Raw genomic sequence first — 20,572 nt, 5'->3', positions numbered from 1 at the left:
CCTGAAAGGACAGTGCTTTGTGTTTGTGTAATCAAGGTTAAAAAGGTACAATAAAAAAGTGTTTATGGGGCAAAAGTTGATATGGAACTGCTGTATCTGCAGAGCTAGCACCAAATAGCATTTTTTGCATCACAACACCAAAAATTAATTCTGAAGTCAAAGACCTATAAAACACAACCAGCCCATGTGAAATTGTGCCATATTGGACACCTTGGTGACTCTGAAGCAAGCTACAGTTCGGACATTTCTTTCAAAGCAAGAGCCACACAGCTTCACACATGCAGACTGACTCTCATACACGTTTGGAGCCATCAAACACAAAACCTAACAGAGCTGCTAAGCGACTAACAGGCTCTAACACCACATAAAGTCAATGGGAAGTGGGCACCACCACCCTCGGTTTCCCATTGGAAAATGCCAGCTGCAGCCTAACCTCCAGCCAGCCCCTGACAACAGTGAATCACCATCTTGCTGCAATCTTAAGCTGTGGGAAAGATTTGTTTTTAAACAGGTTTGATGGGACTTCTGGAATATGAACAATCATGAGTGCATGAATCAGTTCTCACACACCACCCGATTACTATTTCAGCAAAAAAATATGTTTAGAATTAGAAGTGTGACGGTTCCTGGCAACAGAAAATTGGGTTTTCTTGACAGGAACTGCATTTTGGGGAACAGAGGGTTCTAGTATTACACAGCAGCACTGATCTATATAGTAGTGCCTGTAATATTCACAGGAGCCCAGGGACTGCTTGCAAGCCTGAAAAATATGTGAAGAATTCGCCAGCTTCACCTCCAAAAAGAAGAGCACAAGAATCAGTTTTATTAAGTGTAAACAAATGAAATACTGTGGAAAATACTGCAATATTCAACCACACATACACACACTCAAACTCTTGGTCTATACAAAGGAAGAAGGCACACATCAAAATGGGATCATATGCATGTGTTTTATTAAAAATGCAATTGTACTTAATGTTGTATCAAACAGTTTATCATATGAAACCATATGATGGACCAGCACACGTTGCCAACACGCAGGATCTGTATCAAACCAGACGCAATTCCAACAAGGGCACCTGCTGAGATGGGATCTGATACAGCCCAAATCTCCCGGTTCCTTTGGGAGGGGAAGGTGCTGAGCCCTGCCCAGCAGAGCTGGAGCAGGGCTGCACCCTGAGCACCCCTCCGCAAGGAACAGCTTCTGGTTCAGATGAACAGCCTCGTTCCCGCCCCTCCTTCCTGCCATGCTGCCATCCCTCACCTTCACCCCCAGAGCTCCTCTATTCCCTATTCCTTCCTCTCTTAATTCTGGCTAGTGCCATCAGTCTCCCCACTCAGTCCTAAACTTTTCATGCCAGCAAGTCCTTAAGGCTCCACACCAGCTCCCCTAATGCATCAGCACAGGAGCAGCTGGGCTTATCTTAGCCCCAACAGCCACAAGCAAATCAAAACATCTTAGAGAAGTGAGCTGTGACCAGCTGCAATCACAAAGGAAGTGCCAGGAAATCCAGAAGAGCTTCTCTGCATTATAGCTCTGCTTCTCCCAGAAGTCCAATGCTTTGTGCTCAGCCCATCAGCAAGATGCAAAGTTGCCTTTAATTTTTGCCTGTTAGAAAAACTTTTGAAGATGGAGTGACCTAGAGAAGTGTCTAGGCTGCTAAGAGAGCACATTTCATCATCTACACTATTTTAGTTGCTTTGACTCACCAGAGCATTACAAGTGAAGATGGGAATCGCTGGAGTTGTTAAATACCTGAACTGCTGCCATCCTGAGGTGCATGCTACAGCAGCAGTCCTGACCTCACACTTCTGGAGAATTACAGCTGAATCCTGCTCTCAAGCACAGACTGGCAGCATCTGCGCAGCCATTGCTCAAATCATCTCATCAAGAATTTTTCTCCTCCTGCAGCTAATCTGGAGCCCTTATTAGAACAGGACTAATTAATTTTTTAGCAGGATTGTTGTAATTTTATAACAAGCATAAGCATGCACACCATCTCAGTTCAGAGATCATAAAATTCTCCAAGAGCACACCGAGCCAAGCACCAGGCAAGGCTGTTTTATACTCCAAAACTGCAGGATGCTAGTGGGGGAGAACTACGTGCTCTACCCTGCATTACACAGGCAGTGCAGGAGAAATGCGAATGGAAACAGAAGTCCCATTTCTTACGCCCTGCATTAACCTCTAAGTTACTTCAGGGTAAGCAGCCTTCAAATGCTCTTCTGATGAAGTACCTTAGGGCACAAGAAAGTAGCATGAGAATTCACATTTGCTCCTTTGACTGCAGACATTTCTTTCATTCTGTTGTGCAATATTCAAACTCTCTGAAGCCTGATTGATTTTAATGATACCCAAAGGCTGACGTGAGTGTAACAACTGCATTTTTGAACACAATACAGAACCCACAGTGTTATTTACCATAGTTTAAAGACTTTCCTTCTCCACTTCAGGACAAAAATTTATCATACACTTTCATGGATCTATTAGGATACAGACTTCAAGCTATATTAGTTTTTATATTGTTTCTTTGGATAATAGACTGTATCAGCTGTAAAGGAGGAACACTAGTTGGGTACTTCAAATATAATGCCTGAAAGACAGTAAAATAAAAAGAACTAATTGATAAGAAAAAAACCCCCAAGAATATCCATGATTTTATTACAAAAACACCCAGCAACTGTATTTAACACAAAAACAGTAACTGAGAGTCTCTTTTTATTTTTCTTTCAGTGTACATGCTCATCATTATTCCATTTAATTTACAGAAGGGCTATGTAAAATGAAATTAAAATTAGAGAGGAATCAAAAGGAAGGTTGAGGCATAGAATTTTCTTAGCAAGCAATGATCACAGGAGACAGCACAGATTGAACAGGGATTCAACAGGAGTGACACCTAGGGATAAAGGTAAACAGTAACTTTTTCCTTATCCATTAGATTCTCCATGGGGCTTTTTTGTTTGTTTTAGCAAAACAGTTTAGAATATCACAGTATACAGGAAGACTAAATGGCAAAGAACGTCTCACACACACACACACACACACCATATTTATCCCTGCTACTGGTCCAGGATCCAAAACTTCAGTTAACACTCGATTTCCTCTCTCTCATTCATTGGTAAACTATACAGGATTACACTGTACATGGAGTTAAAATTACAAAAATGTCGTATTTACAAAATCTGTACACACATAGTAAAACTCACAAAATTGTCATCTATGTATCACAAGTTGCTACACCAAAATATTAAAAATGGGATAAAATTATACATTTCTCTTGTCCATTTTTAAAAAGGGTTCAATATCTCAAAGACAGACCACCTATTTCCCCCAAATAAGACTGGTAAGAGAACTAGAAACCTAAAGTATCCTCCTGGGATAAAATGTCGCGAGCAGCATCTCCCAACTAGAAAGAAGCCTATATCCTGTCTGCTGGGGTGGGGTGTGCAGTTAGCATATATGTACAGAAATGGTGAAACTACAATAAGGATGTCTTTGGCTAAACCTTTGGCATAAATTAAAATCATACATCAAAAGTTACAGAAAAGATTTTCTTGGTGATGGCAGAGCTTGGGAATTTCTTTCTGACATACCATTATATACAGCTTTTCTTTCTCCAAGAAAACAGTAGGAATAAAGGATTTTGGAACAGAGGCAAATGAGGCAACGCTATTTGTTAAATTTTTCTATAGTATGAAAAATCGTATCAAACCTTTTCACTAAAACATAATTCAATCATAGAAACAACCTCTTCCTTTTTTTTTTTTTTGAAACTGCATATGAAAAAACAATTAGTAAACCAGCCATGGCAGAAAAAAAATGTTTCAGCATATCAAGTACATATTAGTGCAGGAAGGTGGATAAATTTGATCCACTGTATAAATAAGCTTTATGCGCAGCGTACATTAAATAACCATCACACCCCACTCACACCCAGTACACAGATGCTCCTCAGTGAAGATAAACATTTATCAAGTAATTAAAGTGTATGTAGTGCAAATGTTACAACCAAGTATTATGCACATGCTACTTGCTTGGTTTAAAGTTACACAAAGATGTGGTGCCTGAAATCATGGACATATATACATCCTTGTCACACTTGGTACAATGTCCTAAGCCACAGAAATACCGATGTGTTTATATCTATATATATACACACACACGTTTTCTTAAAATGTGACCACCACATCAATACAGTAACACAAACAGACTAAAATCAATACCTGCTTCCAGATGCTCCAAGGCTCAGAAAGTTTGTGCTTCTAACTCTTGCAGTCATTACGTGCCCCTCTTCCATTTCCCCCTTCTGCCAGCTGAGAAGGGGGGACAGTCTCTTCAGGTCTGTGCTGCATAGGATGAGGGCAACGGAGAGGAATAAACGACGGCACAGGCACCTAAGCTGCTTTCCTCCATCAACAGTTCCATGCCCCATGATGAAGGGTTGAGAGAATTTCCCCTCCACACCGCTCCTGGGTGGAAAGGCTTATTGAAAAAAAAAAAATCATAACGTGCTTTCCATATTATAAGTGGCAGCAAATCAAGGCACGCTGTACTAATTTTGTAGCATTGAGATTAGTTGACTTTGCAGGGGATGCTCACTGGGGAAGGTCCGATGTTCTCAACTGGCTGGTGGGCCGCGTTGGGCCGTACAGAGTAACAGAAGCTATGTGATTATTCTGCATCACCTGCAAAAGGATGGCAGGGGAAAAAAAGGGAATTAAAAGAATTGTACACCAGTCTGGAACTCAGAAGAGCAAAAATGGCAAATATGGAATTGATCCACCTAAAAAAAGAAATCCCAACAGCAAAAGAAAGCAACAAGCTCTTGGCTAGTTCCTAAAAATGGTCTCTAGATTTCCATGACACATCTGAACACCAGCACATTCCACAAGTGCTCAGAGCCGAGCACATGCATCTCCTGCTAGTATGAGTGGTAGGTGACAAACTTGGAGTTCCAGCTTTAACAGGCAAACATATAGCCTCAGAGAAGAGATTGGTAAGTTGCCTGTTTCTGCTAATAAGCTCTAAAATTACAGCCACGCCCAAGCACTGACTTTTATTGAAATGGGAAGTAAGAAGCCAGTCATAATAACAGCAAATTCCTCATCTTCTCTTGCTCAAACAAATATGGAAGTTTTTCTCCTAACCTCAAAGATCATTCGTTGCAGTCCAAAGCAAAAGGTTGACCCAAATGGGTTAGTGTTGTTTGGAGATGACGACCTGAAAAGGAGAGGGGGAGAGGGAAAAAGAAGAAAGGATGTGTAAGGGTCAGGAACTTCTCAGGCAAGAACAACCACTCAGTAATATAAGGCAACTTACAGCATCTTTATCATGGCTTTCATCAAAACAAAGTAAATCTACATTATGCAACACCACTGCTAGACTCCAAGTGAGCCAAAGGATACCTCTGCTTAATATCACAGAATCATTATTAATACTCAGGGACAAAGTAATCAAAAAGTTACTAAATGATCTCTACAGGAAAACTCTCTTAACTTGAACAGGAAGAACCCTGAAAATAGACAGACACATAGGGAGAGAGAAGCACCATGTAATTTATTACAAATTATTTTTGTGCAAGGTCCTTTGCCACTCTTCAATCTGCTTTATGGCTCAGCCTCTATCATAGGTATTTACTGTATGCTATTAACCCACTGGTTTTATCATGTTAAAAAAATTACCCTGTAAGATGCTGAAATAGAATAATCCAAATTTTATTGAACAGTATTTTTCAAGATAAATATATCACTTGTCCTTCAGTTATTTCCGATATTTTTAGAACATATATATGACAATAGCAGATTCCTGCTGATTGCAGTGGATCTTAGTAATACCCAAATGCAAGTTTTTTGTAATAGCCAAAAATAACCCCTAGAAAATATTTTCCTTTTGGCTTTTCTCATAACTGGTCTGTTTCTCAGATTGTATGTCTGAGATTTTTGAGAGTAGCTCAATCAGAGTTTGCTTTACTGAGCACAACACAGATGAAAAATAGAAGAGCTCTATGTCATCACTGTTTCACCTCTGCTTTACATTATTTCTGCCCTAATGACCTCACTGGCATAAAACAGGAATAAAAGGGAACAAAGGGCATAACAATGGGGGGGGAGGGGGGAAGAAAAAGAAAAAAAAACAAGTTCGAAATCATACAAAAGCCTGATGAAAATGCCTTGTTTGGTATATCTGAAATTGCTGTAGTATTTTCACAACACCTATGACTTACACTTGTTCTAAGATAAACCATAGCTTCATATCATATCGCGATAACTCTGCAAACAGATAATGACTATTTAAACCCAACACCCAGCTCAATCCATGTAGAAACACTGCAAATGTAAGGACTGTTCTATCTTCAGTCACCCCATAAGAACTATGTGTGTGTTCATAAAAGCAAAGCTTCTTCAGACAGACTGCTATCATATATACTACACACTGTGCTATATGATGTCACATTGTTGAAATGCTTGTGACTAGTGTAAAAAATCTACCCTATTTATTACACATAGAGACTTCTTCATGTGCTGCTTCGCTCTTCCTCTGGGTTTTATAGTTCGAGGAATTTTGGAAATGTTTTCATTCAGCATGTCAGTTTATTTCCTCTGAAAGCAGCTATCTAGTCTTGTTAGTGGCTGGACAGCTTGAAACTTTACAGCAAAGCAGCTCAGAAATAACTAGCGCAATAACTCTTCCGCTGCCCAAACTCATACTGTTACCAGCTCAATCCCTGCCAAACAAGAGAGATTTTTACCTGTGAAGTACCACTGGTTTCTCTACAGGGTGCCCCAGAAGATCCTGAATACTGTCCCACTGTAAATACATCAAAGACTTTGTGTTAAAACGAGGCACAAAAAAACTTCATTTTATCTAAGAAGAGAGTCGGTGTACATGTTTTTTTTTGGCAACATGTTCATTTGCCAAATAACATAAAGGCTGGATTTACAGAAGTGTTTTGTGACTGGAGCCATACTCAGTAATGGAAACTATCCATTACTAGGGCTAGAAAATCCTCTGAGGGTTTATTCACATTTTCGTCTCAAAACAGCTTTGAATTAGAATTATTAATACAAAAAAATTCTATGAGTCTTAAGGGGAAAATGTAGCTGGAAGGGACACCTCAGAGAGCAAAACAGCTGTGGGAAACTTCAACAAAATATCCTCTTACATACCTTTGCAGAGGGAAAAATAGCCTCACTGCTACCTCTCCCAAAAGCCTTTCCTTAAGTGACAAGTTTGAAAAAGAGGAAAGCTGTGCTATTTAATGATTGGCAATGTCCAGCAGTTTTCATCACTCTAAGCAGACTTAGGAAGAAGCTGCAGTTTCACACAGAAGACTTAAATAAGTCAGAGCACTGAAGGATATGAGTAATTCAGATTGAAAAGCATAGATGGCAGGTTGCTGACTCCAATTTTTTCCTCCCAGTATGGGATCCAAACTTCACCAAGGAAAACCTTCATTTGGCACCCCAGGATCTAAGACAGCAGCACTGACCCTGGCTGAATGTTAACCATAGAGACACTGCTGAACACAGTTTCTGAGTTTTTCTACTTAATGTGGCTCTCAAACATGCAGCACCAACTGCCCAGTGGGAATTGCATTTAGGCGGTACAGTCTTCAAGAGTCTGCTGTCATTAGGTGGTGTCACACTGGCAGTGACATTTTTGTAAGGCCTGGTGCTGGCTGCCTGAGAAACATCCTGTTACTGGCACCCTTCAGAAGAAAGTGGAAGGGTACTGGATGCTCTTGGTTAAATAGTACATGTCTTCAAGAACTACATTAAGTAGAAAAGCTCTGTCAAAATTTTGTTTAGAAATATCTCTTCCAGCTAACATTCAGCCACCACTGTTATGGCTTTCCCATATCACTTATTTTAGTGTTCTATTTCTACTTGCAGCTATCTTCAAAATGCAAAACATGCAATAATGCAATAATTTAGTTTGCTTGAAGTGTGCTATTACAAATGCCTTCAATCCTTAACACAACAAAACGTTTAAACCACAAAACATACATTAACTTCTGGCCTTCAACTTCTCCATTTTAGAACAACATGATAAAACTGCTATTATTTCTTCAAAGCATATTACAACTTCAGCATAGATCATTTAGATGGTTTAAGGAGGAAAACATTCAGTTCTGCACAAGCTTACCTTGCTATATGTCGTACATGTTTCTGTCTGTGAATCGGCACTATCTATGACAGAAAAACAGAGGAGTCTTTATAGTTTATGCTTGAACAGTAATCCTTTACTCTGGGAGGTTAGTTCAGATAGCAGAAGACATACAAGCATTAGATCAGTTCTATACAAATTTACCAGCATTTCCTAGCAACCAGAGTTGTCAACAATGTTGATTAAATGTCAGTTACAGTGATTAAACAAACCTGCCTATTTACAGCAAGTCTCAAGTTCTAACACCACGTATGTTTAAGCTGTAGTCTTACACAGAAGAATGCCAGTGTAAAAGACTACATCTCTTAGCACTAAGGTAACGTGCCTACCACAGCCACTCATTGGGGTATGATGTGTGGCTCATCAAGTCCAAACGCTCCACTGCACTTGGAAAGGAAGCTGGCTAAAACTGACAGCTTGAGCCTCAGGAGACGGCAGGCATCAGCTAAAATGCCACTCTTTCAAAAACAAAGATAGCAGAGGGCTTGGGAATTGCAGTCTACCTATTAAATAATAAAAAAACTGCAGGTGAGGACAGCACTGCATTTATGCTTAGTCTGAAAAAGAAATTGTTTGCTGGTGGTTTCAAGCACCGTTTCATACATACATTTGGGGACTTCTGACTACTGAAAGCACCTTCCTGAAGCAGTGGGAATGAACTTAGACACTGAAGTCAAACATAGCAATGGTCTTTAATTTGACTGAAATCTCCTCTGCATTTTCCCCCTGTTAAACACACATGCTCTCCTTATGTTGAAAGAGTTCAGTGTCTGTGCAACTTGAACCAACTGTCAATTTATTGTCTGAAGTTGAACTACAGAAGGGAGTTAATAAAGCTGCATCAGGCACTGTCACCAAATGGAAGACGGGCTCGTCATAAATTTTATAACGTTTACAACTTGTTATATGCCCTGAACATAAGCTAGAGACAAGAAAGATGAGTTAAAAAAAACAAACAAAACCCCAGACATATTCAGAAGAGATTCATGGTACTACTTGAGGTGAATAAAAATGATCAGAAATGAATGCCTTTGAAGTACTACACAATAACCTAAGGGAAAATAATTTAAAAAGTAAGAACTTTCATGCTTACTGACTTGGCTGAAGTACATACAAATCAACTTTCATATAAGCTTGTATATAGACATTGTTTTTCCAGGTTTTTATTCCTCTACATGCTCAAACTGCTGTGACAACCACAGGAGAATTGCACTTTACATAGGCAGGTGCTCTCAGTGAAAACCAATCAGAATGAAGATAGCATCCCTAGTCAAAACCTAACCAGCATCCAGGATTGCTTGGATAATCAAAACACACACTTTCCCAGTACACCTGTTAATTCTTACATTAAAGAAGTCTACCTCGATTACTATGATCTTCAACCAAACAAGGTTCCCCATGCTTCATTTGTTGGGATTACTTACATGCACAGAGCTGGGCACATCTTAGTATCTTGTAGAATCAGCACTACTGATTTTTTTTTTCCAAGTAGAGATTTTCAGGTGAACACAACAGACATACTTTGTCCATAGCACAGACAGGCAACATATTCCAGATGTTTGTAATTCCCAGCTAAACCAGTTTATATTAAATATCATTAATAAGCCTTCAAAGAACAGGCTCAGCATTAAGAAGTTCAACAGTGGATTGGACAGACCAGCTCAGCCTTAAAGGTTTTGAGCCTCCATGTAGAAGGTAAGGGATTTCAGCTGAGTGGCAGAATTACAGAAATTTAATGATTAATTTTTACAGAAAAATTAATGATGTTGCAGCTAAATATTCATATGATCCAAGTAAGCAATGTACTGTAAGTAAAATCAGAGAACTGCTAACTTGTTCTGAAGTATCTTTTTCACTTAAATAGAAACCTAACCCCAAAATTCCTCCATCTCAATGACTTTCACTGTTAGCATCCTCTGATAATGAAGAATGCATTACAAATCAAAATCCATCACACCTCCCCTTTGAGCATTTTTTAGCACATGCCTCCTGAACAGGACAACAGACAAACTACTCACCTCGTTTAATGACTAGGGGAATCTTGAATTCACAGCGATGGTAACTAGAAAGTGCAAATCGTAAAGCTATTAGAAAACAGAAAAGCCAACATAAACTGCACAGCACAAACTCAGGGCTCTTAACCCTGTTTAATGAAAAGTCACATGAATAATAAAATGAAAACGAGAGTCTCAATGCTAACAGATTAATAAAAGTTCTCATTTCTATTTTCTACATCAAAAAAGGCAGCAGCCTGGGAATGTTCTAACACAATTTTCTAGAGGACACAAAAGGTCCTTCAGCACAAATTACTCTGTTGTTATAGAGTGGATGGAGAAATATTCAGCTTAGAAACAGTACTAAAGATTTCTCTGTCACTAACTGCTTTAATCAGACAATTGCTTATTCTTTAACTCATATTTCTCCTCTAAAGAGTTTACATTTTAAAAGTATTGAAAATATATGTTCAGAAGCATGGGAGAATTTTTTTTTTTTAAATCACTAACTGAAATAATGTCAGGAAAAAACAGCAGACTACCTACCAGTAAATGGACACTCTTGTTAATATGAAGTTTGCCTCCAGCAAGAAAGCTTGCACGTTATAGCTGGACCAAGAACTACCTTACCTCATATACTGCTTTAAGACATCCTTGACAACAGTAGTTTAAAAGTAAGAAGAAAATAGTAAGAAAGAAGTGTGCTAATCATCATGACTGAAACCTCCACAGGTTACCAGATACACCAAAGACACTTGGGAAAAAATACTGGAATTCTATAAAGGGAACATAAGATTTCCTTTTCAGGTGTTTTAAAATACTCTTTAGAGATCAGTTCTTTACACTCACATGTTAAAGTTGTAATGACCAGGATAATTTGTGTGCAGGACAAATTTCTTCACCTTGTGAGTGTTTGCATCAAAGAGAATATCCTGTTGAAGAAAACAGACATACATGAAGCAATTTGGATAGAGGGAGGTGGCTTTCCCCAAACTAACCTGAGATTAGTTACAGTAGTACCTGCATATACTATAGGATCTATCTCATTGAAACTGAATGGAACTATGAAAAGTAGCATTTAAAAATGAGACTATTTGTAAATTCAAATAAACGTACATTTCCTCCAGCACTCAATCACAACTGCAGTTTGATTTGCTAATGTTGGCAAGTTTTCTAAGGAGGTCTTGTTTTTATTGCATATTATTTACAGTAACATAGACTAGAGCAAAATAGCTGCAAGGAGGGACATCAAGGTTGAATGACATCCCACAGCTCGAGCAGCTTTCACAGTTAGTGGTATGGCACATAGCTCTGTTCTGAAAGGACAGGAGTGTGGATTTCAGAAACAAGAACTAGTATATCTATGCATCAGGCATGGCAGAGGGAGAAAGCCTAAGAGAATGCAAAAGTGCAAGAAGCCCTTCATCTGCTGGTGGAGATCACAAAACATTACTGACGGAATCTGCAAGTGCTACATAAAAGTCAGTGGTTTTTTTCATATCCAGAGATTCCTAAGGCAGCAATCAAGAGTTCTGCAGTCCCTCATTTCCCACAGCCTTTATTTAGCCTTCTGAAAGGATTGCTGTGTAACTAAACCAAAACTTAACATCGTTTTGTTTATGGAAGCTTTGCACTCACCACTCCAAGTGTAAAATAATTGAAGAAGTAGTCATTGCACTTTGATGGGACCTGCTTATGAGGTGAGGGTGAATGGATTTTCATCTGCAAGAAACACATTTTTCAGATGTACTTAATACTACTCAAATATGAATGCCATTAACAACATCACTACATTCAAACAAATTGCCACAATCTCATCTGAAGCCCTTGTTCAAACATATACTGTGCTTCATGACAGGACCATCAGCTGCTTGCAGTGGCAAAATGACATATCAGCTTTTTTCTTTTTGAGTTATCTGAAGTAAAAGGTTTACTTATATGTATACTGCTATGTAAATACATTAGGAAAGGATCAAAGTATATGCTGAAGTTACTTTACATAAAATACAGTTTTAAAAATAGGCAAGACACTTACTAAGGCTCATTTGGATTCAAAAGTGACCCCGTTTTTATAGATTTTTAAAGCAGTTAATATGATGCAATTAAAAAAAAAAAAGATTTGCATTGATTTAGCTTAAAAAAGCTTTTTATAAAACAAATTACATAATGTTTCATCCTGGTCTATTATATGTCAAGTGAAGCACTCAGTTTGTTCTACATGGCAGTTTATCTTCACTGGCCTTGCAAAACACAGTCCTGTGATTCAACTGAGACAGCACTGAACAGAGGGAAAGTCCCGGGCCTGAATAAATTCCCTCACCTTATCTTCGGACTTGTAGAAGACTTTGTGCGGAGACCCCAAGGTGCTCAGCACATCCTGGCACGAATCACCAAAGTACACACAACGCTCAAATACCCGCATCTTGGCATCAGCTAAAACACCCGGGCCACAACCTGAGGAACGGAAAACAACTCAAAATTCATCCTTCCTGATCAGAGAATACACCAGGAAATCAACACCAAAAGCTTAGCATTCCTCTATTTATCACAAACCAAACAGCTGCATTCTTTAGACAACAGTGCCAAACTAAATTTAACCATTTATTTTGCAACAGTTTAAACATTTCTTACCAAAGTGATGTACGTGCTGACGGTCACACAGATCCCCCCCATCCTAACCTCCAACTTCAGCAACACTGTTCGCTTCCTCGCCATTTATGTGAGCCTGACTTGTTTTCCTAATCCATCTCAATTTGATCAGCTGGTTACTAGCAGTAAGTACCAGGAATTATTTCTATCCCTAAAATTTCTATTTTAGCAGCTGAAGATGTATCTTCAGCCAAAAAAGTAGAGCTCAAAGTGAAGTTCCTCATCCATATTAACTGTATCAGAAAAATATACATTCTTTACTCGATTCCCATAGCTTATTAAAATCAATAGCAAGTATGTTCCTACGCAAACAATGTTAAAAATGGATCTTATTGGATAGCCATTACATAGATGAATTGCTGACATATGTTAAGAAATGGAAAGATCGTACAGTTTGCGACCCCATTTGCTTTCAGGAATACAGCATCTTACATTTACGAGAATGCACATACAGATGCAGCAGTTACTGCAAAATACAGGATGTACTCTAAATACACACTTAGCTTCTCTCACTATGCATTATTTATGTAGCTAGTCACCCAATAAATCAGAAAAATCTGACTGAGTCATCCTTGATTTCTTAAGCAAGAGTTACTTCAAATACAATTGCAGAGAAACTTGTGCTAGGTATATAGTATGTTCTACAAAGGAGTTTCTGCAAACTTTAGCAAGACAAAACCTGCAAATGTTCAGATCATCTCTCCACAAGTTTTAGTCTGAACATTAGTGTTCTATTTTATTTTATTCATTGACATTTCCTTTAAGCTGCATATATATAATTTTTAACTTGACACTCTTAGAAGTGTCCCATTTTTTACAATCATTTATATTACTATGATGTTACAGCTAACTGTTTCCCTAGTACACGATGATATCTGTTGCCTGTCCTTAGACAGCTCTTCATTATCTTCCTCTATAGAGAAACAAAGTAACTATAAAACATGTGCTCCATTTTTATTCATGATTTTTTTATTCATCTTAAATTTTCTCTTTTTTAACTTTCGCATATTGTGAATGTATTCCAAGTATTTTCTCATTATACACACAGTTAGTAATCAGAACAGGTCAAAATCCGAGCCTGCTAATGAAAATTGTTAAATACAACCCAGCATTTTTTAATTTAAAAATTGTTAAAAACACTGTCAAGTCTCAAGTTACAGTGACTGAACTCCTTTGCAGTCACTATATCTTTCCCTAATTTCTAAGCACCACCCCCCTCCCCCCCCGAAAGCACATACAACAGGCAGTACTCATCACTTTCACTGCTGTCTCCTACAGCAAATGAAAACAGAATTGAATTTAAAGTGCAGCCTAAGGCTGCAGCATTGATGCAGTCTCTTGCTGGCATTTTTAACAGCCTTCCAGAATTAATCACAGAAACATCAACATCATACAGCTCACTGGAATCTCAGAAAAGCCACACGTACAGAAGGCTTCATGATTTCTCATGGTTTGTTTTTTTTTTTTCCAGTGATGTACTTGAATCTGTTTCATTCTACACATACATTTGGAGATAAATTCCACTTCTGCAAACACTCTCTAAGGACTTGGAAATATTAAGGACAGGGCTACAAGTCCTCTGCAATTTCTCCAGGGCCAGATAAATGCAGCAGCAGGCAGACTCACCTTCATGGGTTTTTTTTGTTTTGTTTTGTTTCCAATAGTTCAAAATAAGGGATATAGAACACTTTGAAACCACCTGTAAAAGCATCACAAATAACCTATGCTTAATTTATATAGGTTTACCCCCTTTTCCTGAGGAAAGCAACCAGTTCAGTGTTCTGAGTGTCACAAATACCTGCAGTGAGTAGGCGAAGCCGTAAACCTGAGGGTCCAGTTCCGTCTCTCAGAACATCAACATTCTCGGCATACACATTACCAAGGAAACAGCTGAGAGGCATCAAAGGAGCCCTGAAACCAATCATACAAAAACATGCATAGGATTCACTTAATCTTCACATTTTCCCTTAACAATCTGGTACCAGTTCACTGGAACAGAGCACATTAATTTTGTCAAAGCTGCACCTAACTCAGACTGAAGATTAAAAGTTATATTAAGCACAAGGATCAGTAAGTCTAGGGAAAAAGGAAGAGGAACAAGGCAGCACTCAAATGCAGGACCTTCACTATGAATGAAATAAACAGCACATTTCAAAGACTCCAGGAATTACAAAAAGTGTAACTAGCCTTTGGGTACCTCCTATGAGAACATGTCATCTCAGACTCCTCTCAGGGAAAATGGAAGTTGGACAGTTTTTAAAGATACCTACTCCTAGAACTAGGCATATATCACCCAAAGGCAGCAGAAAAGCCTTCTCTGTGATGCTCTTGCTGCTCTGGGGAAGGTAATTCATAGCCCAGAACATGAAATCAGCTTGTGCAGCTACACCACAAACAACTGTGCTGCTTTACTGGAAAGGGTCTCATTTTAATTCAATTACAATAATTTTGTGAAAATAACAACCCCAAGTAAGATATTTTCAATGGAAGGGCTGCTTTTTTGTGTATTAATTTGTATATGCTCTGTTCTTACGTGATTTTCTCCTCTGTGTGAATAACTTGAGCTAAAAGTCAGGCTTTGAGCTCTCACACACACATAACAAAGTCCCATGCAACAATCAGTGCTTTCACTATAGCTCACCATGTCATAGATGGGCACAGACAACAACATTTTTCTGAAGTGCACTTATTCCTAATTAGGAGACAACAGACAAGCTTCCCTTCCTTCTGAGCAGTAATCCAAGGATGTGTTAATTTTCTCCTGGCATTAAAACACAACTGTCTCTGCAAAAACTAACACCTTATCAAACTGGGTTTTACAAGCAGAACAGAAGAATTTACAGAAGTCCCTTCAATTTTTCATTGAGTAATCCCAGGAACAATGTTTTAGGAAGAGTAAAGCGTCAGATGACGTACAGTAAATTACTGCTTAGAAGAAGACAGACTACAATACAGTAGAAAACATTAACCATATTAAAATATAACTACTCCATCAGTACTAAGGCATGAAGATTAGTTTCCTCAGAACAGTAAAGTTTAGTCAGGTAACTGCAAATACATTGAATATATGGTAGATTATGTATGTGGTTTAAGCCCGAAAATATATTATTATTTTTGTATAGTAAGAGAGTTTAAGACCTGTGGTAGGACCCTGCCATGACATACATAGTACCAATACACTAGATTGCCCACACCAAGTTTGATTTGTCTTGGGAGAGATCATTAGCATGCAAACAAAATTTAGAGTAAGAATAGCCTAACTGCATCTGTTATTAGATTCACATTTCCTCCTTTACTTAACGAATTCATTTTCAGGTCAGTTAAATTAGTCTATTACAGCCAAGCCAAGCTGATTTTATAGCAACATAAATCAAACCAACATTTGATTATAAGGTCTGAGGACAACGTCTATGGAAATCTGAAAGAGGTTGGTACCTAAAGGCATTCTGCACACTACCAAATTCATAAAAGACCCAAACTGAACTAAAAAAAGTATATGATTAGATTTAGCATTTGCAAAACCCTAAGTAAATGAGGAAAAACCAGTATTTTCTGAATGATCAAACCAGCACAACTGGCTGTACATACTTGGTATCCTGCAGACTGTTTCCGTTGTAGATGTACATACGTTTCACAGTCGCACCATGTGGAATTTGCAGAGAGGCTAGACCATGGGCAAAGTTAGGCTGTGGATATATAAAATCGTTCTTGTTACATGACATAGTAGACATTTCAGGTCAAAGTTATAAATCGCATTAGAAATACAGTATATGCTTAATAATTCGGGTAATTAGTAATTAGAATTCATACTAATTCACTTGCCAGTGACAAGGGGGAAAAACAAGAACAAAAACCCCTTCCAGATGGTGTTTCTTCTCATTACACCACCCTGGATGCCCAAGCTGAGGGGTGTACACTCACTATGTTTATCCACCACAAGATGGCCCCAGTTTAACAATTAGCTATAGTGCGTTCTGGGAATTCACCTTTCCTTGGTTTGATCACTGGCAGCTAGCAGTATGAAAGTGTTTGTACTGATACGCTGTATTTAAGTTCTAAGAAATAGGTTATTTTAAAGATAGAACTTCTTTTTTCTCTCCCACTGCCATAATTACAGCCTTTTAACATTTTCACTGGTTTGTAAAATGCCTTTATCTGATGAACTGAGACTCATTCATTAAACAGATTTTTCCACTCTCCTTAACACATATTCTTATATATATTGTTTTGATAAGGATTTTGAGTGTTCTCATCAAATAGGAAGTGTGCTAAGGAAGTCAGACTCATTCTTCTAGTGCAGTAAGAGAGCCTATTTCTTTCAACTCTGAAGATGACAGGACCTTCTTCAAAACCGTCAACATACTTTGCTGGCACTGGACAGAAAAGAAACTAACTTTGTCACAAGCTGTCAACAAAACCAAGATGCACAATACGAAAACTATTATCCTGATCTACTTCAGTAGGACATCACATCAGGTAAACACAAAAAGTTATTCTTAGGGGGAAAAAACCCAAAATCAAGCCCCAGACCAATGACTTTCATTGCTGTAGGCATTTAGAAGGGAACCTCCATTGCTTAGCAAATCTAGAGATACCCCGGTTTTAATGCTCTTTCTGAATTTGCCCAGAACATGAACACCTCAAAACACAGACTTCTAAAGCAGTCAGACTCTGGATTTCTTTTTAACATACTTATGCTTTAGCAGCAAAGAAATCTTCTCTAGAGCCACAGAAGTGCCTAGGCCATATATGCCTCATTTCTTAACAGAAACAGCACAAGTAGGTTTTTATGTTTTTTTCACCTGCAGTTTGTTACCAGCTGTACAAAAACCTCAGAGTTTTCTTCAGTTTTCAGTTTCCATAAGCAGAGATTATACTGCTTTGCTAACTACTTTAGCAGTCCTGTATGATCCTCTCTGAACTGGAAAGATTTTGACATCTCTGAATTTCACTTCACTCTTTCCTAAATGTTCCTCCCTGAAAGGCTCCACAAATAGACGTCTTCCCTGTGGACTGTTTCATACTACTCTGTTTCCTAAACTATCCTGTTTCTACCTATTTATACTCCTGGAATGAATTTCACGTTTTGCTCTGTGCAAACAACATTTTACTATTTACATTTAAACAACTGGATGAAAGACTTTGAGAATGCAAAATTATTTTCCGCACTGTTCTGGCAGCTATGAAGAACTGTATCATTCCCAAGAACTACACTATGTCCCTCTCAAAACATATTTGCAACTAGCATTCTGTAACTATCCCCAAGTATTTTCTTAGTTAACTGAACCACATACCAAAATAAGACACACAGATGCAATAGCTAAAATGGATTTTAACAACTTTATTTTAACATCTTTTAGTTTTAGGTATTCCTCCAAGGAGCAGTGTTGATCCTGCAAGGATAGTCCTGCAAGGACCTGATGATCCTTATGGGTCCCCTTCCAACTCAAGATATTCTATGATTCTATGATCTTTTCAAATCTTTGGTATAACAAGTGACTTTCTTAGCTGCTCAACCATTTCATTCATAAATGCCGTGGGAACTCTTGCATGAAAAGCAACTACTCTTTGTTGGGACATTCCTTCTGTTTGGCTTACTAGGTTTCTATTTACCTTCCCATATTTCTGAAACCCGACTGGCCTTCACTACTGCTAAATAGTAACTTCCCCTGGTTACCCGCTGGTGTCCCTCACATGTCAAAACACAGCTATTAAAGTATGAGGCCATGACATAAAACCACGTGCCATCATGTTGGTTGAGTTCTCCCACTTTGTTTTGGCTCTTCAGAAGCATCTTTTTATTTTAATATCATACAACATGCATTCTTTTTAACTGATAATACTACATAATACAACTGACAGTGTTCCCATCCTCACACAAAACAAGTTCTACATATATTTTTGTTTGTAGAGGTAGAAATCATGGAAGACCTGATCATTTTCCACTGCAGTGATTTCCAAACATTTCAGAGAATGCAGGAATATGTTCAATTATTTAGTAACTGATCTGAACATTTGGTGAATATGCAAACAGGCATTACAAATAAAGCTCATTTGGCTTTGTAAAAGCACTCATACTGAAGGACACTTAAGATGAAAGTGTATTTTATGAACTCTAGTCTAGTTTAGTTGCGTAATCACTTTGATGAGATTCAAAAATATCTGATAAAAGAACAGCCTTCCAGTAGATTGCTTAATATTTACGTATTTGCATAGACAGCACTCGTATTTTTAGAAGACTCCTTTCAACAACAGGATTGCTAGTCTCAGTTCATGATGCAAGCAAAACCTCTAAGCATATGCCTTCTGCTAAAAGGAAGAAGATTTTTAACTTCAAAATGATTACATAGCACTAGTAAGAGCACAACTGAGGAGTTAAATGACTTCCAAATTACTGGTTCCTTTTACTTGCAGGCGAGACATGCTGTAGGTGATATTTTGCAAGTACCATAGAGGCAAAAAAACTACCCATTAACTAAGAATGATTGCTGACCTCGTACTTCGGAGTTTCAGTCCAGGAATCTAACTGAAAAGAAAACGACAGTCCTCTGAAATTGAGGTGAAAGAGTTGCTCAGCTGAATTATACACTAAAAGGGAAAAGAAAGTAAAAACAGAGTTACCAAAGTAAACTAAGAATTCTCCAGTTCAGATCTAACAGCACTTTCATCCCCTCAATGAATTTCCTACATCTCAAGATGCAGGAGAAACAGAATTACAAAGGACAGTAACAATTTTACTTTAAATCTGTTGCAGTAGAAACATGGCAATAAGAGAAACCTTAGCTTCATTAAAGTAAGAGCTGCCTATACAAGCCTGTAGGCACTAACCTATCCCTAATGATAAAATTATACAATATGACACAATCAATTATACCCTAATGTCCCTAAAGTAGTTTAAACAGCTACTGTTAGTACAAAACAATTCTGTTCATTGTTATGTGAAACACTTGTACAATATTAACCAGAAAGCCTTTCAGACAGATGTGCCCAGAATGCTGCTAAATTCTGTATTTCACACCACTGGGAAGCATGTTCCCAAGTGGGTGCTCACAGGTACCTCCCTACCACTTCCACCTCTCTTCCCAAGAGGAGCTCCTGCCTGCAGGCCCCAGTTCAGCTGCCTGTGCTCCCAAGTAATACGGCACGAGAAAGAAATGCTTCAGACACACAGGTCCTATGCCATTTACAACGATAATTAAAAATAGTATCACCAGAAACACCAGCCAATTGGTCAGCTTTTATGAAGAGCAGCAATAAATTAGAACACGCACTGACTTCCCACTGTCATCACGTCACGAGATGTCCTGATTTATTGCAATAAATTGCACAACATCAACTATAAACAGCAGTAAGTCATCTCGGTACTTACTCGAAGAAGACATACTGTTTTGTGAGACTGTGGAAAGCTTAAAAACAATCCCAGGAGACTGGGAGCTTGGGAACAGCTTTGGAATTGAAGCTACCAAACTTCAACCTGTGCCTGGTAGCCACTGGGGGAAAACACAGTGTTGTAACACACAGAAGCTGGTTCATTTGCAAAACAGTTTGAAAACAACAGAGGCAAAAAAAAAAAAAAAAAAAAAAGATAAACACTTTACCAAAAGAAATTAGTTCAATATTCCCCTTTTTTCTTGCAATTAGATGACACAGCACAGAGTGAAAATGCATATAAATATATATTCCACCCCCCCAAGTGCCTTTCAAATATTCAACTCTGAAGACATATCCCAAGATATCTGGACAATGCCAGACCGCCCAGGAT

General features: G+C 38.3%; 1 protein-coding gene across 3 annotated transcripts in view; it reads right to left on the bottom strand.

The window, feature by feature from the left end:
• Nucleotides 1–779: 779 nt before the first annotated feature.
• The window catches only part of PHAF1 (phagophore assembly factor 1), a 38,252-nt gene continuing 18,459 nt past the window's right edge, over nucleotides 780–20,572 (bottom strand). For 2 of the 3 annotated variants that reach the window (XM_074913385.1, XM_074913387.1), the window contains exons 7-17: nucleotides 19,304–19,398; nucleotides 16,399–16,496; nucleotides 14,609–14,721; nucleotides 12,482–12,615; nucleotides 11,800–11,883; nucleotides 11,011–11,093; nucleotides 10,186–10,229; nucleotides 8,147–8,190; nucleotides 6,750–6,808; nucleotides 5,149–5,221; nucleotides 780–4,686 (exon numbers count right to left, since the gene is read on the bottom strand). In XM_074913385.1, the coding sequence (XP_074769486.1) occupies nucleotides 4,597–4,686; nucleotides 5,149–5,221; nucleotides 6,750–6,808; nucleotides 8,147–8,190; nucleotides 10,186–10,229; nucleotides 11,011–11,093; nucleotides 11,800–11,883; nucleotides 12,482–12,615; nucleotides 14,609–14,721; nucleotides 16,399–16,496; nucleotides 19,304–19,398 (917 nt within the window). In that variant the 3' untranslated portion in view covers nucleotides 780–4,596. The remainder of the gene's footprint in view (nucleotides 4,687–5,148; nucleotides 5,222–6,749; nucleotides 6,809–8,146; nucleotides 8,191–10,185; nucleotides 10,230–11,010; nucleotides 11,094–11,799; nucleotides 11,884–12,481; nucleotides 12,616–14,608; nucleotides 14,722–16,398; nucleotides 16,497–19,303; nucleotides 19,399–20,572) is intronic. The other variant, XR_012634201.1, reaches the window with a different exon arrangement.

This window comes from Athene noctua, chromosome 9 (genome assembly GCF_965140245.1).
Source record: "Athene noctua chromosome 9, bAthNoc1.hap1.1, whole genome shotgun sequence".
In the NCBI taxonomy this organism is placed as follows: Eukaryota; Metazoa; Chordata; class Aves; order Strigiformes; family Strigidae; genus Athene; species Athene noctua.
This window is presented reverse-complemented; position numbering and strand designations above follow the sequence as displayed.